The sequence below is a fragment of the Sciurus vulgaris genome, assembly GCF_902686455.1.
Source record: "Sciurus vulgaris genome assembly, chromosome: X".
NCBI classification, from domain to species: domain Eukaryota; kingdom Metazoa; phylum Chordata; class Mammalia; order Rodentia; family Sciuridae; genus Sciurus; species Sciurus vulgaris.
In genome coordinates, this window is record NC_136471.1 from 42,913,965 (window position 1) to 42,930,183 (window position 16,219).

The window sequence follows — 16,219 nt, forward strand, 5'->3', positions numbered from 1 at the left end:
GAAAGAACCCTACACTCCCAGTGTGGAGCTGCAGAGTTATGGACCATGTCTGGTTACAAACACTCCTTCCTACAGGAAAGGATGTTGCAGTCATATGCCTCCAAAGGGGAAAATTCTTTCCTCTAATTTCAACCTGCTGACCCCCAAGGATTTTCACAGTCCTCTGTGGGTCAAAGAGTCAATTTCCTAGAGGATAGAAAACAGCTGATTCTCATGGAAAGGACCCAGAAGTGAAAGTCAGAAGACCTAACTTTCTCATTGATTCTTAACCCTTCCAGATGTTAGTTTCCTGGTCTCTAAAATCAACTGGATTAGGTATTTTATTATTCCTGTGCTGTTAGCTCATGGTGTTATAAATAATTGTAATAGTGTTTTAGGGGAAAGACTTTACTTCTAGAACCAAAAAGGAATGTTGAAGAAATAGTCAAAATTATGTTCAGGCTCTATGTGCTTTTCAGGCATTGACAAGGGACTCAGTATAATGATTAGCCTCCTTAATGGAACAGTGGAGCTGGTTTGAAATTACCTCCTTCCTTTGAATGGAGCTTGGAGACCTAAGAGAAGAAGAATGTCATAACCTGTGGTTTCTTTTTTCCTCTAGGAACTTGGATCTATTGGAGAAAAGGGAGAAAAGGGAATTCCTGGTTTGCCAGGACCTAGGGTATGAACCTGGAATGTTGCTTTCCATTATCAAGTCACCTGCTCCATTTTCTTTAATATTTTGTTGTTTATGCTATGTACTTGATAGCCACATAAGCTTCTCGTTTGTCTTCCTCAGTCCCCATATAAGCTCCTCCTCTCTACTTAACCCTACTCTTTTGACTGAGTATCTCCCTAGAATAAGAAATGATAAACTCTCTACTTTAGGTGACTTCTCAGTCTATTTACTCTCCTTGCCCTAGTGTACAATTATCTTCTGAGCTAAAGAAGAATGTGAGTGTTGTTTTTCTTTTATTCCATTGTATTCCAATAGAATGTAGGTGGGGGGTTAGCACAGGAATGGAAGAAAGAGGGACAAGTAAAATCTTTATAGAATAGACATAAGCTTGGGAAATTCTAGAATGTACTGATGCTTGGAGTCAATAGTTGACAATATAATGTCACTTGGAATGGAAAAGTAACTGTCAGCCTATCTGATCCTAGCTTCAGGCACTTAGATCTTTCAGCTATAAGCAGTTGGCCAACCTTAGTTAAATTAATAACATTGTAAAGAACTGTGTTTTAAGTTTGTCCATGCAGTTAGTTAGGAGTTCTTTTGAGTATTTCACAACATTCATTCATTACCCTGCCAATTCTTTCTCTACCTTTCTGTCTCCGTTGTCTTGAAAACACATAATCACCAACAAAGAATGTATTTGAGTAGAAGACAAGAGGCTGTCCCATAATCTATTTTAAAATCCTCTGACTTGGAAGTAATGCAGACTAAGCATAATACCATCCAGCCCTTCTACCAAATTCCACCTACTATTTAAAATGTTTCCATTTATTTAGCTCTTAAAAATGCTCCATGTGACTATTCAGCCTGATGGATTAGTGCTTAGAAAGAAGTCATTAAGTCAGGTCTAGGAACATTCTCTTACCTGATTTTAGGAGCCACTAAATCCTGAACTCAGTTGGAGAGCTTTATTAAGTAAGTCTAGCAGCCTTTTCCAGTGTGAGCCAAGAATCTTTCTAAGGTGTGGCTATTCTCTTTACAGGGCCCCATTGGTTTAGAAGGAGTCCCAGGCCCTCCAGGGACACAGGTATTTTGGTTAATATCAGGTATTTTGGTTAATGCCTTGGTGTACAAAACTCTAACCAAAAGGCCCCCTTACTTTACTTAACATGTCCAAATGGAGACATTGCTTAGAATGCAAGCTGTCCACCCACCCTTAACAATATATCTTAGTTAATCTCTTTTGTTTTCACCTAAAAGCATGGATGGGTATTCAGTGTCACATTTGGTGCCTTGCCATGCCATTATGGTAATACATCTTTGGCATGTTATCAGGACTAGCATGACTTGCCTGCTTGTATCCATAGCCTTGTGACCTTTGTACTTCCTAATATGCAAGTTGACTGCCTAGTGCCATATTGCCTTCTCTTCTTCCTGAGTCAGGTAGAAGTCATAGATACCCCGAATGCCAGCCAAAATTCCTGTGCAGTTTGCCCTGGCTTAATTCAAAGATCAGTCCTCTTATCCACTTATTCTTTGAACTTAGTGAAACTCTGTTTCTGCCACAGGGCATGAAGGGGCCCCCAGGTTTTCCTGGACTGAATGGATTTCCAGGAATTAAGGTAATGTTGTTGGGAAGTGAAAATGTAGGGTTTGGGTGGTGGAAAGGTGAAGAATTACTATAAATGCCTACATATGAAATTAAGTATTTTTAATATTGATGTTTTAGATAGCATTTTTTCATCCAAAAATGAATGCAACCTGCTTTGAGCACACCAAGCTGATGAGCATTCCTCAGAAACTACCAACTTTTAGGTTTTATTATGTTTTAAAATTCTCTACAGACTTGTATCCCTTGTTGCCTGCACCTGGGGCAGACATTTGCCTACCACCTACCCTGGGTGTTCCACTGTATCTTATGGTTCTGTAGTCCCTTTTGGGGAATAGTTAGGACTCCTTTGACTACCTCTACGTGACATCATCCACTAAAAAACTAGTGACAGTATTACAGTCCCAAACCTGCTGAGAGTAGAAAACATTTTTAAATTCTACTCCCTCCTTAGCACATCTTAGGTATGTCCGTGTTGTCTATGTATGTGCTGTATTTCCCAGGCCCAGAAGCAGAATGACCTTAAGTAATGTTGTGAAATAAAATTGGGATTCCTTGTCCTTGACAGGTTTGCAATCAAGTGTCAGGCCTCTGGCTTGCCTTGTGTCACCTTTGACTTAAATTTATTGGACTTTGAAATTAACTCTGGACTAGCTGGCCCTGGAAATCGAGGGTCTGAGAAGGAGGAACATTTCATTTTCTTAGGTATTGGCTATAAGGACACATAGATCTTGTGTGATGAGGTCAGAGAACTATTTGTGTTTAATATATTTAATCTTTGCAGGGTGAAAAGGGTGGCATTGGCCTGCCAGGCCCAGACATTTTCATCGATGCAGGTGGTGCTGTGATCTCAGGTGCAACTCTTCATTGATTTGACTGGAGAAGAAAAGATAGGACACTAAATTCTATATCCCCCATAATTAATAATAGGATATTTTGTCAGTCACTGAATTGCTGACACTACCAAGGGCCCCTTGTAGGTCCTCAACTTGGGAAATGAAACTGATTCCAGTCTCTCTGTCAGAGAAGTCAAGCACAGCCTCCCACTTTTGTGTTGGGTCCATCAAGAGTAGAATTTTTCCAGGTGTAGTGGCACATGCCTATAATCCCAGCAACTTGGGAGGCTGAGGCAGGAGGATTCCAAGTTCAAGGCCAACCTCAGCAATTAGCGAGGCCCTAAACAACTTAGTGAGACCCTGTCTCAAAATTAAAAATATAGAGCATTAAGATGTAGCTCAGTGGTAAAATTCCCCTGGGTTTAATCCCCAGTACCAAAAAAAAAAAAAAAAAAAAAATAGAATTTGGGACTGCCTGGGCATGAATTTCATGAAAATGTTTCTCCTATTAATGCTTAGGGAAGGATTGATATCCTCCTCCATGTGAACTGGTTTTAGCCCAACACTAGGGAACACTCAGGGTCTCATATAAATGATTCCATGCATGCTTCTGCTTGCCAATGTCATGGTTAGGGGAGCAAGTTATGGAGAACCCTCATGTGAAAGTTTATCTTCATTTCTCCTTTTCCTATTTACTGTGTGTTCAACTCTTCCCTTTGCCTTTTTCAAAGATCCAGATGCCTAGTGGTTCCAGCTATATCTTGCTCCCTCAAAGTTTTCTACTATAGTCCCTCTTCCACCTGGGTCTCCAAATGTACTCCTTTCTTCTCATTCTCTCAGTTCCATGCCCTGTCTGATATTAATAGTTTACAGTGGCTTTTTGGTCCCAGGAACCCTATGTATATAACACAAATAGTGGACTTCATCTTAATCCAAATGGGGGACATTTGAGGCATTACAGGAAATTAGTAGCCATGGAAGAACCCTTCTAGTACTTTCCAGATCTCTTCATGGAAGGAAAGCACTAGTCAAACCAGTTCTGAACCCTAGTGGAACATAGGCTTCAGTAGGCCTATTATCATGTGAGGCCATTAGCATCTGGGAAACCCAGAAAGGACAAGATAATGAATTCTAGCCCCATGACAGCTCCCCACATGTTTCCTTGGGTATTTTGTGACATTTGTGGGCCTCTACTGTGCTTGCTTACTCTTTTATTTTTTGTTGCAATGCTAGGTTATCCTGGAGACCCTGGTGTACCAGGCCACCCAGGTCTTAAAGGAGATGAAGGTATCCAGGGCCAAAGTGGCCCTCCTGGCCTCCCTGGTCTCCCAGCCTTACCAGGTGAAAAAACTAACCCATCCTTTGCACAGATCAATCCTCTGTCCACTTTGGTTCCTAACATCCTTTTCTAATACCTCTGGGTCTGGGCACACATATAGCAAAGTCAAAGGTAAGGTACATTACAGTCAGTAGGTTCTCCCATTGCCACCCCAAAGCTAGTGTATGTGGGAGTAGAACCTTGGTGAGAAGATTTCCTTTGATTAAATGATGTACCATATGGACAGATAATCCCAGACTGTCAATGAGGTTTTGCTGTAATCAGAGGCCTACCTCTGGCAGCTGGAACCCTATCACTCTTCTGTGGAAGCGCCACTCTGGCTGATGCTTGCCAAGAGTGTTTAACGAAAGCCCAAAGGCAAATTTGTACCCCAACTCTGACTTTGGCTTAACTGGTCCCTGGATCCTGTGCATGCTACCCTTGTACCAGTCACCCGAGGAGCATACTCATATGTCATTCTATAATGGCAAGAAGAGAAAGAATGTGCTAGAGTCTGGGAGGGGAGAGCTGTCCCAGATATAAAACCTCAGACATTACTTTTTAAATCACCAGTTCCCAATTTCCATAGGGATGGGCCTCTGTAAGGATACCTGCACTTTTAAAGCAGCTATGTGGAGAAAGTACAGTTGGCCCCAGCCTCAAGATGGAAATAACTAGAGAAGTCACAGGCTAAAGACTCAGTTTTCCTCTGGAGTTTGCCACTGAAAAACTGCTCCCAGCCATGTTTCTACTCTCCTTTGGTTTTCAGTTTCCTGAAAAGCTAGGTTCACTCATCCTCTAGAACCTCGATGCAAGAGAAGGGCAAATGATTTCCCAGTTTCTTTCCTTGAATTGTTTCCCACATCTGCCACTGATCAGAATAACCCTGGAAAGTAGGGTGATGAGCATTTCTGTGTGGGCTTATTCTTCCAGGTGTGCCAGGTGCCCTAGGACCTCAGGGATTTCCAGGCCTGAAAGGAGACCAAGGAAACCCAGGCCCCACCACTGTTGGGACAGCTGGCCTTCCTGGAAGAACTGGTTTGCCAGGCCTACCAGGCCCACCAGGCCCACCTGGTAAGTTGTTCATTTCTTTTGGTGGTCTTGAGGCTGGATTGGGTGTGATCCAGACTACAGAACAGTCATGCGTTTTGAGGAAGCATCTCACAGGTGAACCAGCTAAGGCAGGACACATGATAACTACACAGGGGCAGCAATGAAGGCTCTGTCCTGTCTGAGTCCTCCCTGCCTCTACTGGTATCATCTACACCACAATGTTCTTCATCAGGGAACAAGCAAGCTAAGGCCATCTTGATGATCAACAACACCAAATGCCTTTCAACTTCTGTAGATTCCCTTTCTATCCTTCACTGTTCTCAGCCCTCAACCCTCAGGCTTCTCAGCTCCTGGAGAAGAATCACTGGCTCTTTTGAGCTTCCCCTGATTCACTGATGCAGGGCTCCAGAGGAATGGGCTGAAAGACTCAGAGAGGAGAAACTGTGCCCACATTCTTAAGGTAGCTACTAAAAAGCCTATTCAGGTAGGGATGAGGGTGTAGCTTGGTGGTAGAGTACATATTTGCCTGGCGTGCATGAGGCCCTGGGTTCCATCCCCAGCACCAAATGAATGAACAAATGAATGAATAAATAAATAAAAGCCTGCACAGGAGTCTGTTCTTCTTAGATATTATACCTGAATATGGGATTCCAGATTCTGAGAGAAAGGCTAGAAATGTTCCCCAGCATGTTTCTTTGTACCTGAAGAGTTCTTGACCACTGCAGCCTACAGCTAATTCCTCTTTTGTCCCAAGGGGGCTTTCTGGGTTACATATTGAGACTGCTGAGTTACTGAAGCCATCTTGTTCATCCCTGAATGCTCAATGTCTGGAACATGGTAAACATTCAGTTAAGTATTAGTGAAGTGAATTGAGCCAATGGGATTTGTTAGCTCTTTACCTCAGACTTGGAGGTCCTCATCTTAGATATATTTGTCTGTACTCTGGGTGTTGAGCCTCAAGGATCCAGGCCTTGGTGAGAAGGTTGCTGTGCCAAGTCAGGTGAGTTCTATAAGCTGCCGATCTTTCATGTCTCTTTTTTCTTCAGGTTCACCTTTTAAGACTGGAACCTTACATGGCATAGAGCCGGGGCTCCCTGGTCTCCAAGGAGAACGAGGTCCAAAAGGAAACCCAGGTTTCAAAGGAGTAAAAGGTGATTTTGTCCCCTTGAGTTTCTTTGTCCCCCAAACTTCTTAGAAAAGGCTTTATGGGGAATAAGCAAGTCAACAGCCTTGGGAATGTTAATGGAAGCAATCTTGATTCTTGAGAGGGGCTTTGATCAAAGGATTATTGGAAGTGCTATAATTAGGACTCTAAGATCAAGGCTGGCAATTGAAGTCACATAGAACAAAGTGGTGTGGGCTACTCTTCCTACCTTTTCCACTTGCTGAAGCTATTGCTAGTTGTCAGGGTATTAACCAACCCAATGCCTCCCAGTTCGCAAGAGCAAGACTGGAAGCCACTGATCATCACCTTCAACCCGAAGCAAAGAGCTCTGAACTGGTCAAGACCTGAGACTGAATAAGCTGACTGACTCCAGGAAAACAACCCAAGTCCCCACTGATGCTGAAGAGCTAATCAAAAAGCCTAGCCTTCCACCACACTGCTTCTCTCCATCTTCTTTCTGCCTTTGGGTCATTTCCTTTCTCCTTCCTCTAAGGGGAAGATGCTTAAATAAGTCAATTCATTATGCTTGCAATGCAGGCTTGGGTGGCAGAGGTTTAGGGATGGCCTAGGGACTTCAGATATCTGAGACTTCCCTCTTCTTTACAGGAATTAACAGCTCTCCTCTCCTTTTTCACTGCCCTAACATAAAATGTCACTGCCTAAGTATAGGAGTGGTGACCTGTTTCAGACTCTCAGGTCTTGACCTGGTTCAGAAATTTCAGAAATATTGATCTCTATTATTCAGACTCAAGGAAGACTATGAGAGTGCAAAGGCCACTAAATTGCAAGTCTGAACTTAGGATGTTAATTCTGGCCCTTCCCTGACTCTGCACAGCTGGTATATTTCTCAATACCATTCTCACTCATAAAAGAGGGACAACTCTAATGCTACCCCTTCTACATTTCCATGAGGCCAAAAGATTTTCTCTAAGTCTAGAAAAGTGATAGTGATTGTCAAGCATCATTGACCACAGAACCACCTAGGGCAAATTATTAAAAATTATAGTCTTGGGACTTGCCTTATAAGATTGATTGATTCATACTTAAACAGAGCCCGGAAAACTGCCTCATAAACAGGTGACTCATGTGGGAGGTCCATGGATCATACTTGAGAAATATGGATGGAGTATCCCTTATTTAAAATGTTTCAGACCAGAAGTGTTTCAGATTTCATATTATTTGAATTTTGGAATATTTGCATAGACCTTATGGGTTGAGCAACCCTAACCCAAAATGCCAAAATAAAAAAAAAAATGTTTTCGATTTCAAAGCATTTAAACTCAACCTATCCTAATCTGAAGAACACATAGTTTTCTCAGTTTCAGGGTTTATCATTTTTCTGTAAGTAAAAAGCAGTCCTTCAGAATACTAGGGAAACTCAGATTCACCTATATTGTTGCTAATTCTCATTCTCCAGACTCTAAGCATAGAAAAAGCGTAGTAGATTTGACTTTGCCTTAGTGACTCCTTGATTCCTCAGTAGAAGTGCTTTGCTGAAATCAGTCTATTTGGCATTTGTCTTATGTGCATGTATGTACAAAAGTCTGGGAAAAAGAAATTCTGATGAAAAGAATTGTTGAGTGGCTTGGATTCCAGACTCTCAATTGGTTAAGTATAAGTCAGTGGTTCTCAACACTGATTGCACATTGTGCTCAATGGATGACTGACGTCATCCCAGATCAGTGGAATTCGAATTACTAGCATAGATGTACTCTGAGGGAGAGTAAACCTAGTTCATTTGAGTCTGTTCTCTGCAAGTCTCTTGATACTCTCCAAGGCAAGTTGTTCAAGTCACAAACAACCAATATCAGATCTTTCTTCTTGGATAGAAGGCCACTTTATTTGATGTTGTCTGTTTTCCTCCCAGGGGACTCGGGATTTTGTGCTTGTGATGGTGGTGTCCCCAACACTGGCCCGCCCGGAGAACCAGGTCTGCCTGGGCCACAAGGTCTCATGGGCCTTCCAGGACTTAAAGGAACCAGAGGAGATCCAGGCTCAGGGGGCACACAGGGCCCAGCAGGGGCTCCAGTAAGTCTTGCCAAAGTTTGACCCTGAGGGAGCAATGGGAGCTTTCAAGTGTCCCTCACTCCTCAACAATCACTTTCCTAAAGCACATAAAAGAAGAAGATAAAGCAAAGCTTTGGGGTTTTGATCTATAACATGAAGAAGTCTGACTAGATGGTGTCCAGAGTCTCATTCTGCTTTAACCTTCCCTGCCTCCTTTCCCTTCCTCCCTCAAAATTATTTGCATTGGTCTAGCACCATGCTGAACCCTGAAGATAAAACAGGAATTAAGATGAAATTTCAACTCTCAGAGATTTCAAAATTTAGAAAGAACACAGAAAATAGGGGCAGTTATTATTCAAGATGTCAATGCAATCAAGTGCCAAGAGCAGTGCCAAAATGTACCCAAGGACCCCTTAGGTCATATGTGCCAGAATTCTATGAAGTCTACATCTCCTAATTATTCCCTTTTGTCTGTTGTCAGGGATTATTTGGGCCTCCAGGTCTTGTAGGCCCCAAAGGAAAGAAGGGTGAACCAACTCTCAGTACTGGATCTGGCATGCCAGGGGAGAAGGGTGATCCTGGCCCCCAGGGGTTCCCTGGTCTAACAGGAGCCCCAGGCAAGGATGGAGTACCAGGTTTACCAGGTCTGCCAGGCCTTCAGGTAAGTTGATCATTCCTGGGTGATTAAGTCTTTAAATTCTCAAACCTGACTTAGGGGTGATCTAATGAGTCCTGAACCAGGAAACATCAGGATTGAGTCTGGAGTATCTCATCCTGGCCCTGCACTGACATTTTTGGCTCTGTGCTTTTCTTCCTATAAAATGGGAATCTTTTTCTCAGAATAATCATTGTCTCCTTTGGTAAATGTTAGTAACAATTGACCAAATCATTTGAAAATGTTTTGGATTCTCAGTAGCTTTCTCCTTCAAGTAATCCAGCTGCTTTCTTTCACCTCAAGGGTTGTTACAGTACACATTTCCTGCCCTCTCCCTACAGGAGAGAACCTTTTGAAGTATCAGATCACACAGAATTGAAAGACCATTCCCACTAACTAAACTCAGAGAAGATTGATGAATAAACTACAGTCATGGAGAATTTTAGCAAAATACAAATCATTGGTCACATTGGTTAACTTTTTCCTATGGTCAGAGGATTCTCCAGGAAAGTCTCTGAGACTTTCACTCTTTTTTGTGTTGTCTAGGGTGATGGTGGACAGGGCTTCCCAGGTGAAAAGGGGTTCCCAGGACTTCCTGGTGAAAAAGGTCATCCTGGTCCAACTGGCCCTCCAGGAATTGGGCTACCAGGACTTCCTGGACCCCGCGGGCTTCCTGGAGATAAAGGAATAGATGGATTACCAGGGCAAAAAGGTCTCCATGGACCTCCAGGTGAGTCATGGAATCAGATGGCTTTGGACATGAAAATTCAACCCCCATAGAGTAACTGTGACTCAGGTTCATGAAATATGTCATAAGAAGAGACTAGGTTGACAAAAATCACTACTTTTAATCCTCCTAAGTGTTTTTAAGTGAGAAAAGGATTATGATTGTATTGTGATAAGCTTAGAAGGCAGAATAATATGGATTTCAGCTCTCCTTCGTGAGGAACAGAGCAGTCTGAAAATGTCACAGAGCTGCCTATGGAGGTTATGAGCTCATAATCCCAGGAAAAGTTCAAGGAGAAGCTGGATGACCATTTACTGCAAATGTCATCAAAATAATGAGTGGGAGATTAGACAAGGTGTCCTCTCAATTTTATGTAATTTTATCAGCAGGGATGATCCTTTCTTCAATTGATGGAATCTTGGATTGTGCAGAGACTACTACATTACTTAATACATGAACTTCTTTTTATAATTTATTTTCCTACTTGGATTTCAGGATATATAATAGTGACATTCCTGCTTATATATTATGAAGGTCCTGTGCTATTAACATCTTCTTTCATACACCCAGGACAACTCTTCATCCTAATTTATTCTCTGTAGTCCAGAAATTGTCTCTTTCCCTTAGTGGCATCACACTTTTATTTTTTACCCTTTTTTCCTCCACATTTTTATTGGTGCATTATGTTGTATATATTGGTGGGATTCGTTGTTATACATTCATACATACACACAATATAAAAATATAATTTGGCCAATATCACTCCCCAGCATTTCCCTCCTCTCTCCCCTCCTTCTACCCCTGGTCCCTTTCCTCTACTGATTTACCTTCAATTTTTATGTGATGCCCCCCCCCCCGCATCCTTTCTTTTCCTTTATCCTCTCTAGCTTCCACATATGAGAGAAAACACATGGCCTCTGACCTTCTGAGTTTGGCTTATTTCATTCAGCATAATATTCTCAAGTTTCATTCGTTTTCACACTTACAGTCATCGGAAGTTTGAAAAATTGAGGTTGTCTCTTTTTCTTCCTTTGAAATGCTTCTTATATTCTTCCTTCCTATTCTTGCTACTAAATTCTTACTATCTTGTGCCTAGCTTATCAAATATTTCTATACTATTTGGAATAAATGGATGGTTGGTTGGATGTTGGATTGATGAATGAATGGATGAGTGGATAAGTAAGTGAGTGAATGATAACTTCCTAAGTAGTTTTTCATCTCCTACCTCCAGACTGCCCATTCAATTATACTATGAACATTGTTGTCAATTTAATACTTGTAAAGTGCCAATATCAACAAGTTACTGTCCTAATCCAAAGCTATGAATGGTCCCTACTGAGTAGAGAATAATTTCTAAACTCCTCAGCCTGGAATACCCATAAGTCTCCAAACATGGACACAACCAACATTTTCAACCTTATCTCACTCTCTTCATAGTAAAAAAAAAAAAAAAAAAATTTCACTGTACTCAATACAAACATGTCCATTCCCAGCTCAAATATTTTGCTTATGCTTCCTTTTTCTAGAATGCCTTTCCTCTTTTCTCTATGTAGTCATATCATATCCATCTTTCATTGTTCAACATAAGCTGTACTTCTTATTAAGCTTTCCCTTGACTTCTACTGTACGTCATTGGTACTAAATTGTGTATTTCTTTCCCTTAATGTTTTTACTTTTTCCAGCTACATTGTAAGTCTCTGGATAGTAGGAGGGTGAATAATATTTCTGAGCTTGTCTCTACCTGCCTAGGATAGTGCAATGTTCCATAGGAGACAAATATTTAGTTGCAGAATAAATGGTATTCCCAACCACCAAGGGGCTATTTCTTAGATCAATTTCTCTTCTTTCCATCATTTCATCTTGAAGATTTTTTTTAAAGGACAAATTATCAGGTCCTGTAAATTTTTTTTTTTATTTTAAAATCCATTTTTGTGAATTGATGCAATAAGCATGATGATAAAAACTTGATCATTCATGATTCTTAAATCTAAGTCAGTAGTTCATTTCACAAATTCCAATGAAGACTATGAAGAATGTTATCAAACAATACCATTCTGCTTTTTGGAAGACCTGATATCAGCTATGGCTTTTCTTCCAGCTCCGTCTCCAAAAACAATGTTAATGGTGATTTTATTCTGCCAATCATGGGTCTTAACTCTAGGTCAACCTATTTTCCCGGCAACTAGGTTACAAATTGAGTTATAATAACATGGTGCCCATAAACTTATTCACCCTTGGGATTGGGGATGTAGCTCAGTCATAGAGCACTTGCTTAGCATATTCAAGGTCCTGAGTTCAATCCCAGTATCTCAAAAATTTTATTCACCCTCAAGTCTTCTGGATAATAGCAACACTGCAATTGTTTGAAAACAGGCTGACTCAACAGGAGGAAGCCCATGAGATCATTTTTATCCCAAGCTTCACTAGTTCCTGGACACAGAAAGTTCTCAAGAGTATAGTGCTAGAGTCAGCTTTATCCTGGAAGATGCCTTTTACAGAAAATGTACTTGTCATAGTACCAAGACTTTCAAAACAATTACTTCATTTACAGCATTGGCTTTCTTATTCTTTCTGTGGTAAGCAAACATAATTCCTCAAACCTAGATTTCTTTCTCATAATTTTAAAAACAAGTAATCTGTGGGCTTCAGGCATTTGCTTACAGCCTTTTCTGTTGCCACAAAAATATTAAAATGCCATTCCTAAATGTACCCATCCCTGCCAGTGATAGCCTGGGCTAAGACAGCTGGATTGCCAAGAAAGAGAATGTAGTCATCCGAAGCCTTTCAGCCTAGTAGTGTGAATTATTACAAACCCTGGGCAAGCTGACAACTGGCTGTTTCCAAAGAGACTCTGGCTCCAGATGCTCATAGTAATCCATCACCCTGATTATTACTGAAGCGGCTACTGTGTGCTTGATCCTGTGAGGGTGCCAGCATTCTCTACTCATTCCAAACAACAAATTTGGTTGGTGGGCATTCTGAGCTGCACACAAGACTTCCCTTAGGCCTCAATGAACTCCTGCCTTGCTTTAATTTCTTCTTTACTTGATTGGTCTAGGTGATTGCTGCTGCAGGGAAAAGGTTGGTAAAGGAGACATAGACACAGAGGGAGGTGAGCTAGCTAGCTAAGTCTACAGGTACTCAGACACCAATGTTGGCAAAAGGCCCCTTCCTTTTTGTTCACTTTTTTTTCTGACACTCAATATGGCCTCAGCATCACACTGGAGGCCTTGTTTGGGGAGGGTTGATTCTAAGGCTGGGATGCAAAGGCTGATGCTGACACTGACACTGCTTTGAGGGCTCCCTAACACATACCTCCTGGGGGAGTACAGAAGTAAATGGGCATGAAGTTCCTGAGAGGGGCTGATACCCTTCACCATGCATGTTGATGGCTTGGCTAATCTCGGACTTAAGCAACTGCATTTTCTGAACTTTAACTGGAGCCATACCTTGCTTACGAAGGTGCCTTCAATCATCTATGCATGCCAATCTTTATTCATTAAACTCAGAACAAATCAAGATGTTAGAAATCTTTATAACCAGAGGTCCTTTATATTCAAACGAAATTTGGCATTTGTGTGAAAATTTGGAATAATTTGGTCATTTGTTGCACTTACGAAACAGAGCAAGTGTAGGGCTGATTTCCTCTTTGTTGAGAATGTTTTCAATTTAGGAATGCAGAAGACAAGATGTAAAGTAAAAGCTAGCTACCAGTGTGATGTGAAGTCTCACCATTTTGAACCCAAACTTTCAGTACACTAGTATAGTGCAGTCTATAGGACCACCTGGGGCAAAGTTATGAAGGGAAGTATTGCCTTGATTTCCTCTAGTTTCTATATACCTTCCCTTTATCTTTATTTTTTCCTGTACAGGAACAGATGCCTGTCTTCATCCCCATCTTTTAAAGGCTTTGTTTTGATCTGGCTGTCACAGGTGAAAAGAATCTATGAAACTGATCTCATAAATTGGGATGGATGGCTTCATGTTTGAACCCAGCCCACAGATATTTATAGCTTATCCAGTTTGTTTCTTAAGTCATACATAAAGCAATAGAACTATAATGGTTATGAGTTCAGCACATTAGAGTTAATGGGCTGTTGAGATAGTTGTGGGCAGAAGAGTCTTCTACACGATTCCTCTCATGACATCAGCTATGAAGGCAATTCTTCCACTTAGTTCGGAGGACCCAGGCCTGAGCAGAGCACAGGGATAGAAGCATCTTCTCCGTGAAGCAGCTTACCATGTGGTGCTTGCCTGTAGAGTTTATTTCCATAGTTGGAATGTGATTCTCAGAAATAGCTCTGTCATCTCAGTATCTGACAGGATGGAGGTGGTTGTGACCACCTGTGGAAGAGGATCCAGTCCTAAAGCTGCTTCCCACCTGTGGAAAGATGAATGTAAAAGCCTAAGATCTAGAAGCAGAAAATTGCTTCCCAGGCTACAAAGTGGTGTCACTAGCCTGACTGAGGTAGAAATCAGGGGATAGCCTTGCAGCAGCTCTTCTTCTCCTTAAATATGACAAGAATTTTTTTTTTTTTTTTTTTTTTTTTGCAGTACTGAGTCACCCAGGGCCTCATGGCATGCTAGATCTGAGGCAAGCATGAGGAGAACTATTATTCATTGAGCATATACCAGGGTGCCAGGCACAGTTTAATATGATTCTCACAAAACACCATATGAGATAGGTAGTTCCTGTTTTACACACGAGGCTAGAGAAGTTTAGCATCTTGCCCTCATTGATAGTTATTAACAGAACTAGGATTCCAAATCAAGTCTGTCTGGCTTCAGAGCTCAATATAAACAATATATTATAATGTTTAATTCCCAGTCTTGATTTAGGAATAAAACAAGTGGGATAAAAATGCTTGCAGCTGGGGTTGTGGCTCAGTGGCAGAGTGGTAGCCTGGCACATGTGAGGCACTGAGTTTGATTCTCAATACCACATACAAATAAATAAATAACACAAACAAATAAATAAATATATTTAGCATATAAATATATGCTATAGCAGTTTATTAGAACTATTGGCCCTGTGGTGTAAAGCAGACCTTGGGGGATTTTTTTAATGAATAGGCAAGGCTAATTTTAATTAATATAGCAATTGTTCGCAAATGGCACTTGAGGGAGCCCACAAACAATTTGTTCACCAGTATTTTATTAAACCTCCCCTCTGTGATCTTATGCACTTTTCATTTGCACTATGAATGAGCAAGAAAGAATTTGCTAGGGGAAGGTTATGCATACCAATTTCAACATCTTGAATATTGAAATTGACTAGCCCTCCTCCATGAGTATTTGACAGTTTCACATAAGGAGCTGAGGCAGGGGTCCTCATTTGTCTGTCATGACCAAGAAAGTGGTCTTTGGTGTTTGCTTGGTACAGACATATGGGTGCATCTGACCAAGAAAAATCAATGGGCTTTGCTAGATCCCAAATGAAGGGTTATCAAAAGAACCCAATTGCTTGGGCAAATTCTTCATTTCAAGAAAAGGGAAGTTGTTAACTTGAGGAGTCTTGGCTTCAAACCCTCCAACTTAGTAATGTAGGCATAATGTACCCTCAGTACTAACCCCAAGAAACCATTATGGAGAGGCTCTATCTAAGGCAGGGTGAATAGGCAATTACCATTTGCTGCTCTACTTGCACAGACCACCTCTAGTAAACTTTGTTAGGTAATACCCACTGCATAGGTGACTGCTTGCCCACTGGACAGCAACTATTTGATAAGTGACATCCAGGCACTTAGACACTAAGGGCATTCTCATCATAAGCAATTGCACTGGTAGTAACTTCCAAGAACTTCTGATGCCAAGATTTTTTGTGAGGGCTTCCACTCAGTGGGGAGAACTTAGTTGTCCCATTAAATGGAATGGAAGTAAAGGAGCCTGCTTGGGGGACATCTTCCCTGATTCATTGAATTCACATAATACATACATGTTACCATTTACAGGGATCACCTTGCCTTGTATTATTCCTGGGTCATATGGTCCATCAGGATTCCCAGGAGCTCCCGGATTCCCAGGTATGGAATGAAGCCAGAGAAGGTCACTGAGGACACTTGACAGGTCATGAGCCAAGGAAAGCAGAGTCCTAACCTAGTAACATTTGAGGATTAACATTTCTCCTGAGGGCTGCCTTAAGGATTGAGGGAACAGAATGTCTGCTGGAGAGGGTAGAGTGGGGAGGTGAGAAT

At 41.4% G+C, this 16,219-nt stretch overlaps 1 protein-coding gene across 4 annotated transcripts in view; it reads left to right on the top strand.

Moving 5' to 3' along the window:
* Positions 1 to 16,219, top strand: part of COL4A6 (collagen type IV alpha 6 chain) — a 304,446-nt gene that overhangs the window by 258,945 nt on the left and 29,282 nt on the right. For all 4 annotated transcript variants that reach the window (XM_079124394.1, XM_079124396.1, XM_079124395.1 and 1 more), the window contains 11 exons: positions 602 to 661; positions 1,698 to 1,742; positions 2,224 to 2,277; positions 3,049 to 3,118; positions 4,334 to 4,441; positions 5,352 to 5,492; positions 6,518 to 6,622; positions 8,504 to 8,664; positions 9,125 to 9,304; positions 9,845 to 10,028; positions 15,977 to 16,048. In XM_079124394.1, the coding sequence (XP_078980520.1) occupies positions 602 to 661; positions 1,698 to 1,742; positions 2,224 to 2,277; positions 3,049 to 3,118; positions 4,334 to 4,441; positions 5,352 to 5,492; positions 6,518 to 6,622; positions 8,504 to 8,664; positions 9,125 to 9,304; positions 9,845 to 10,028; positions 15,977 to 16,048 (1,180 nt within the window). The remainder of the gene's footprint in view (positions 1 to 601; positions 662 to 1,697; positions 1,743 to 2,223; positions 2,278 to 3,048; positions 3,119 to 4,333; positions 4,442 to 5,351; positions 5,493 to 6,517; positions 6,623 to 8,503; positions 8,665 to 9,124; positions 9,305 to 9,844; positions 10,029 to 15,976; positions 16,049 to 16,219) is intronic.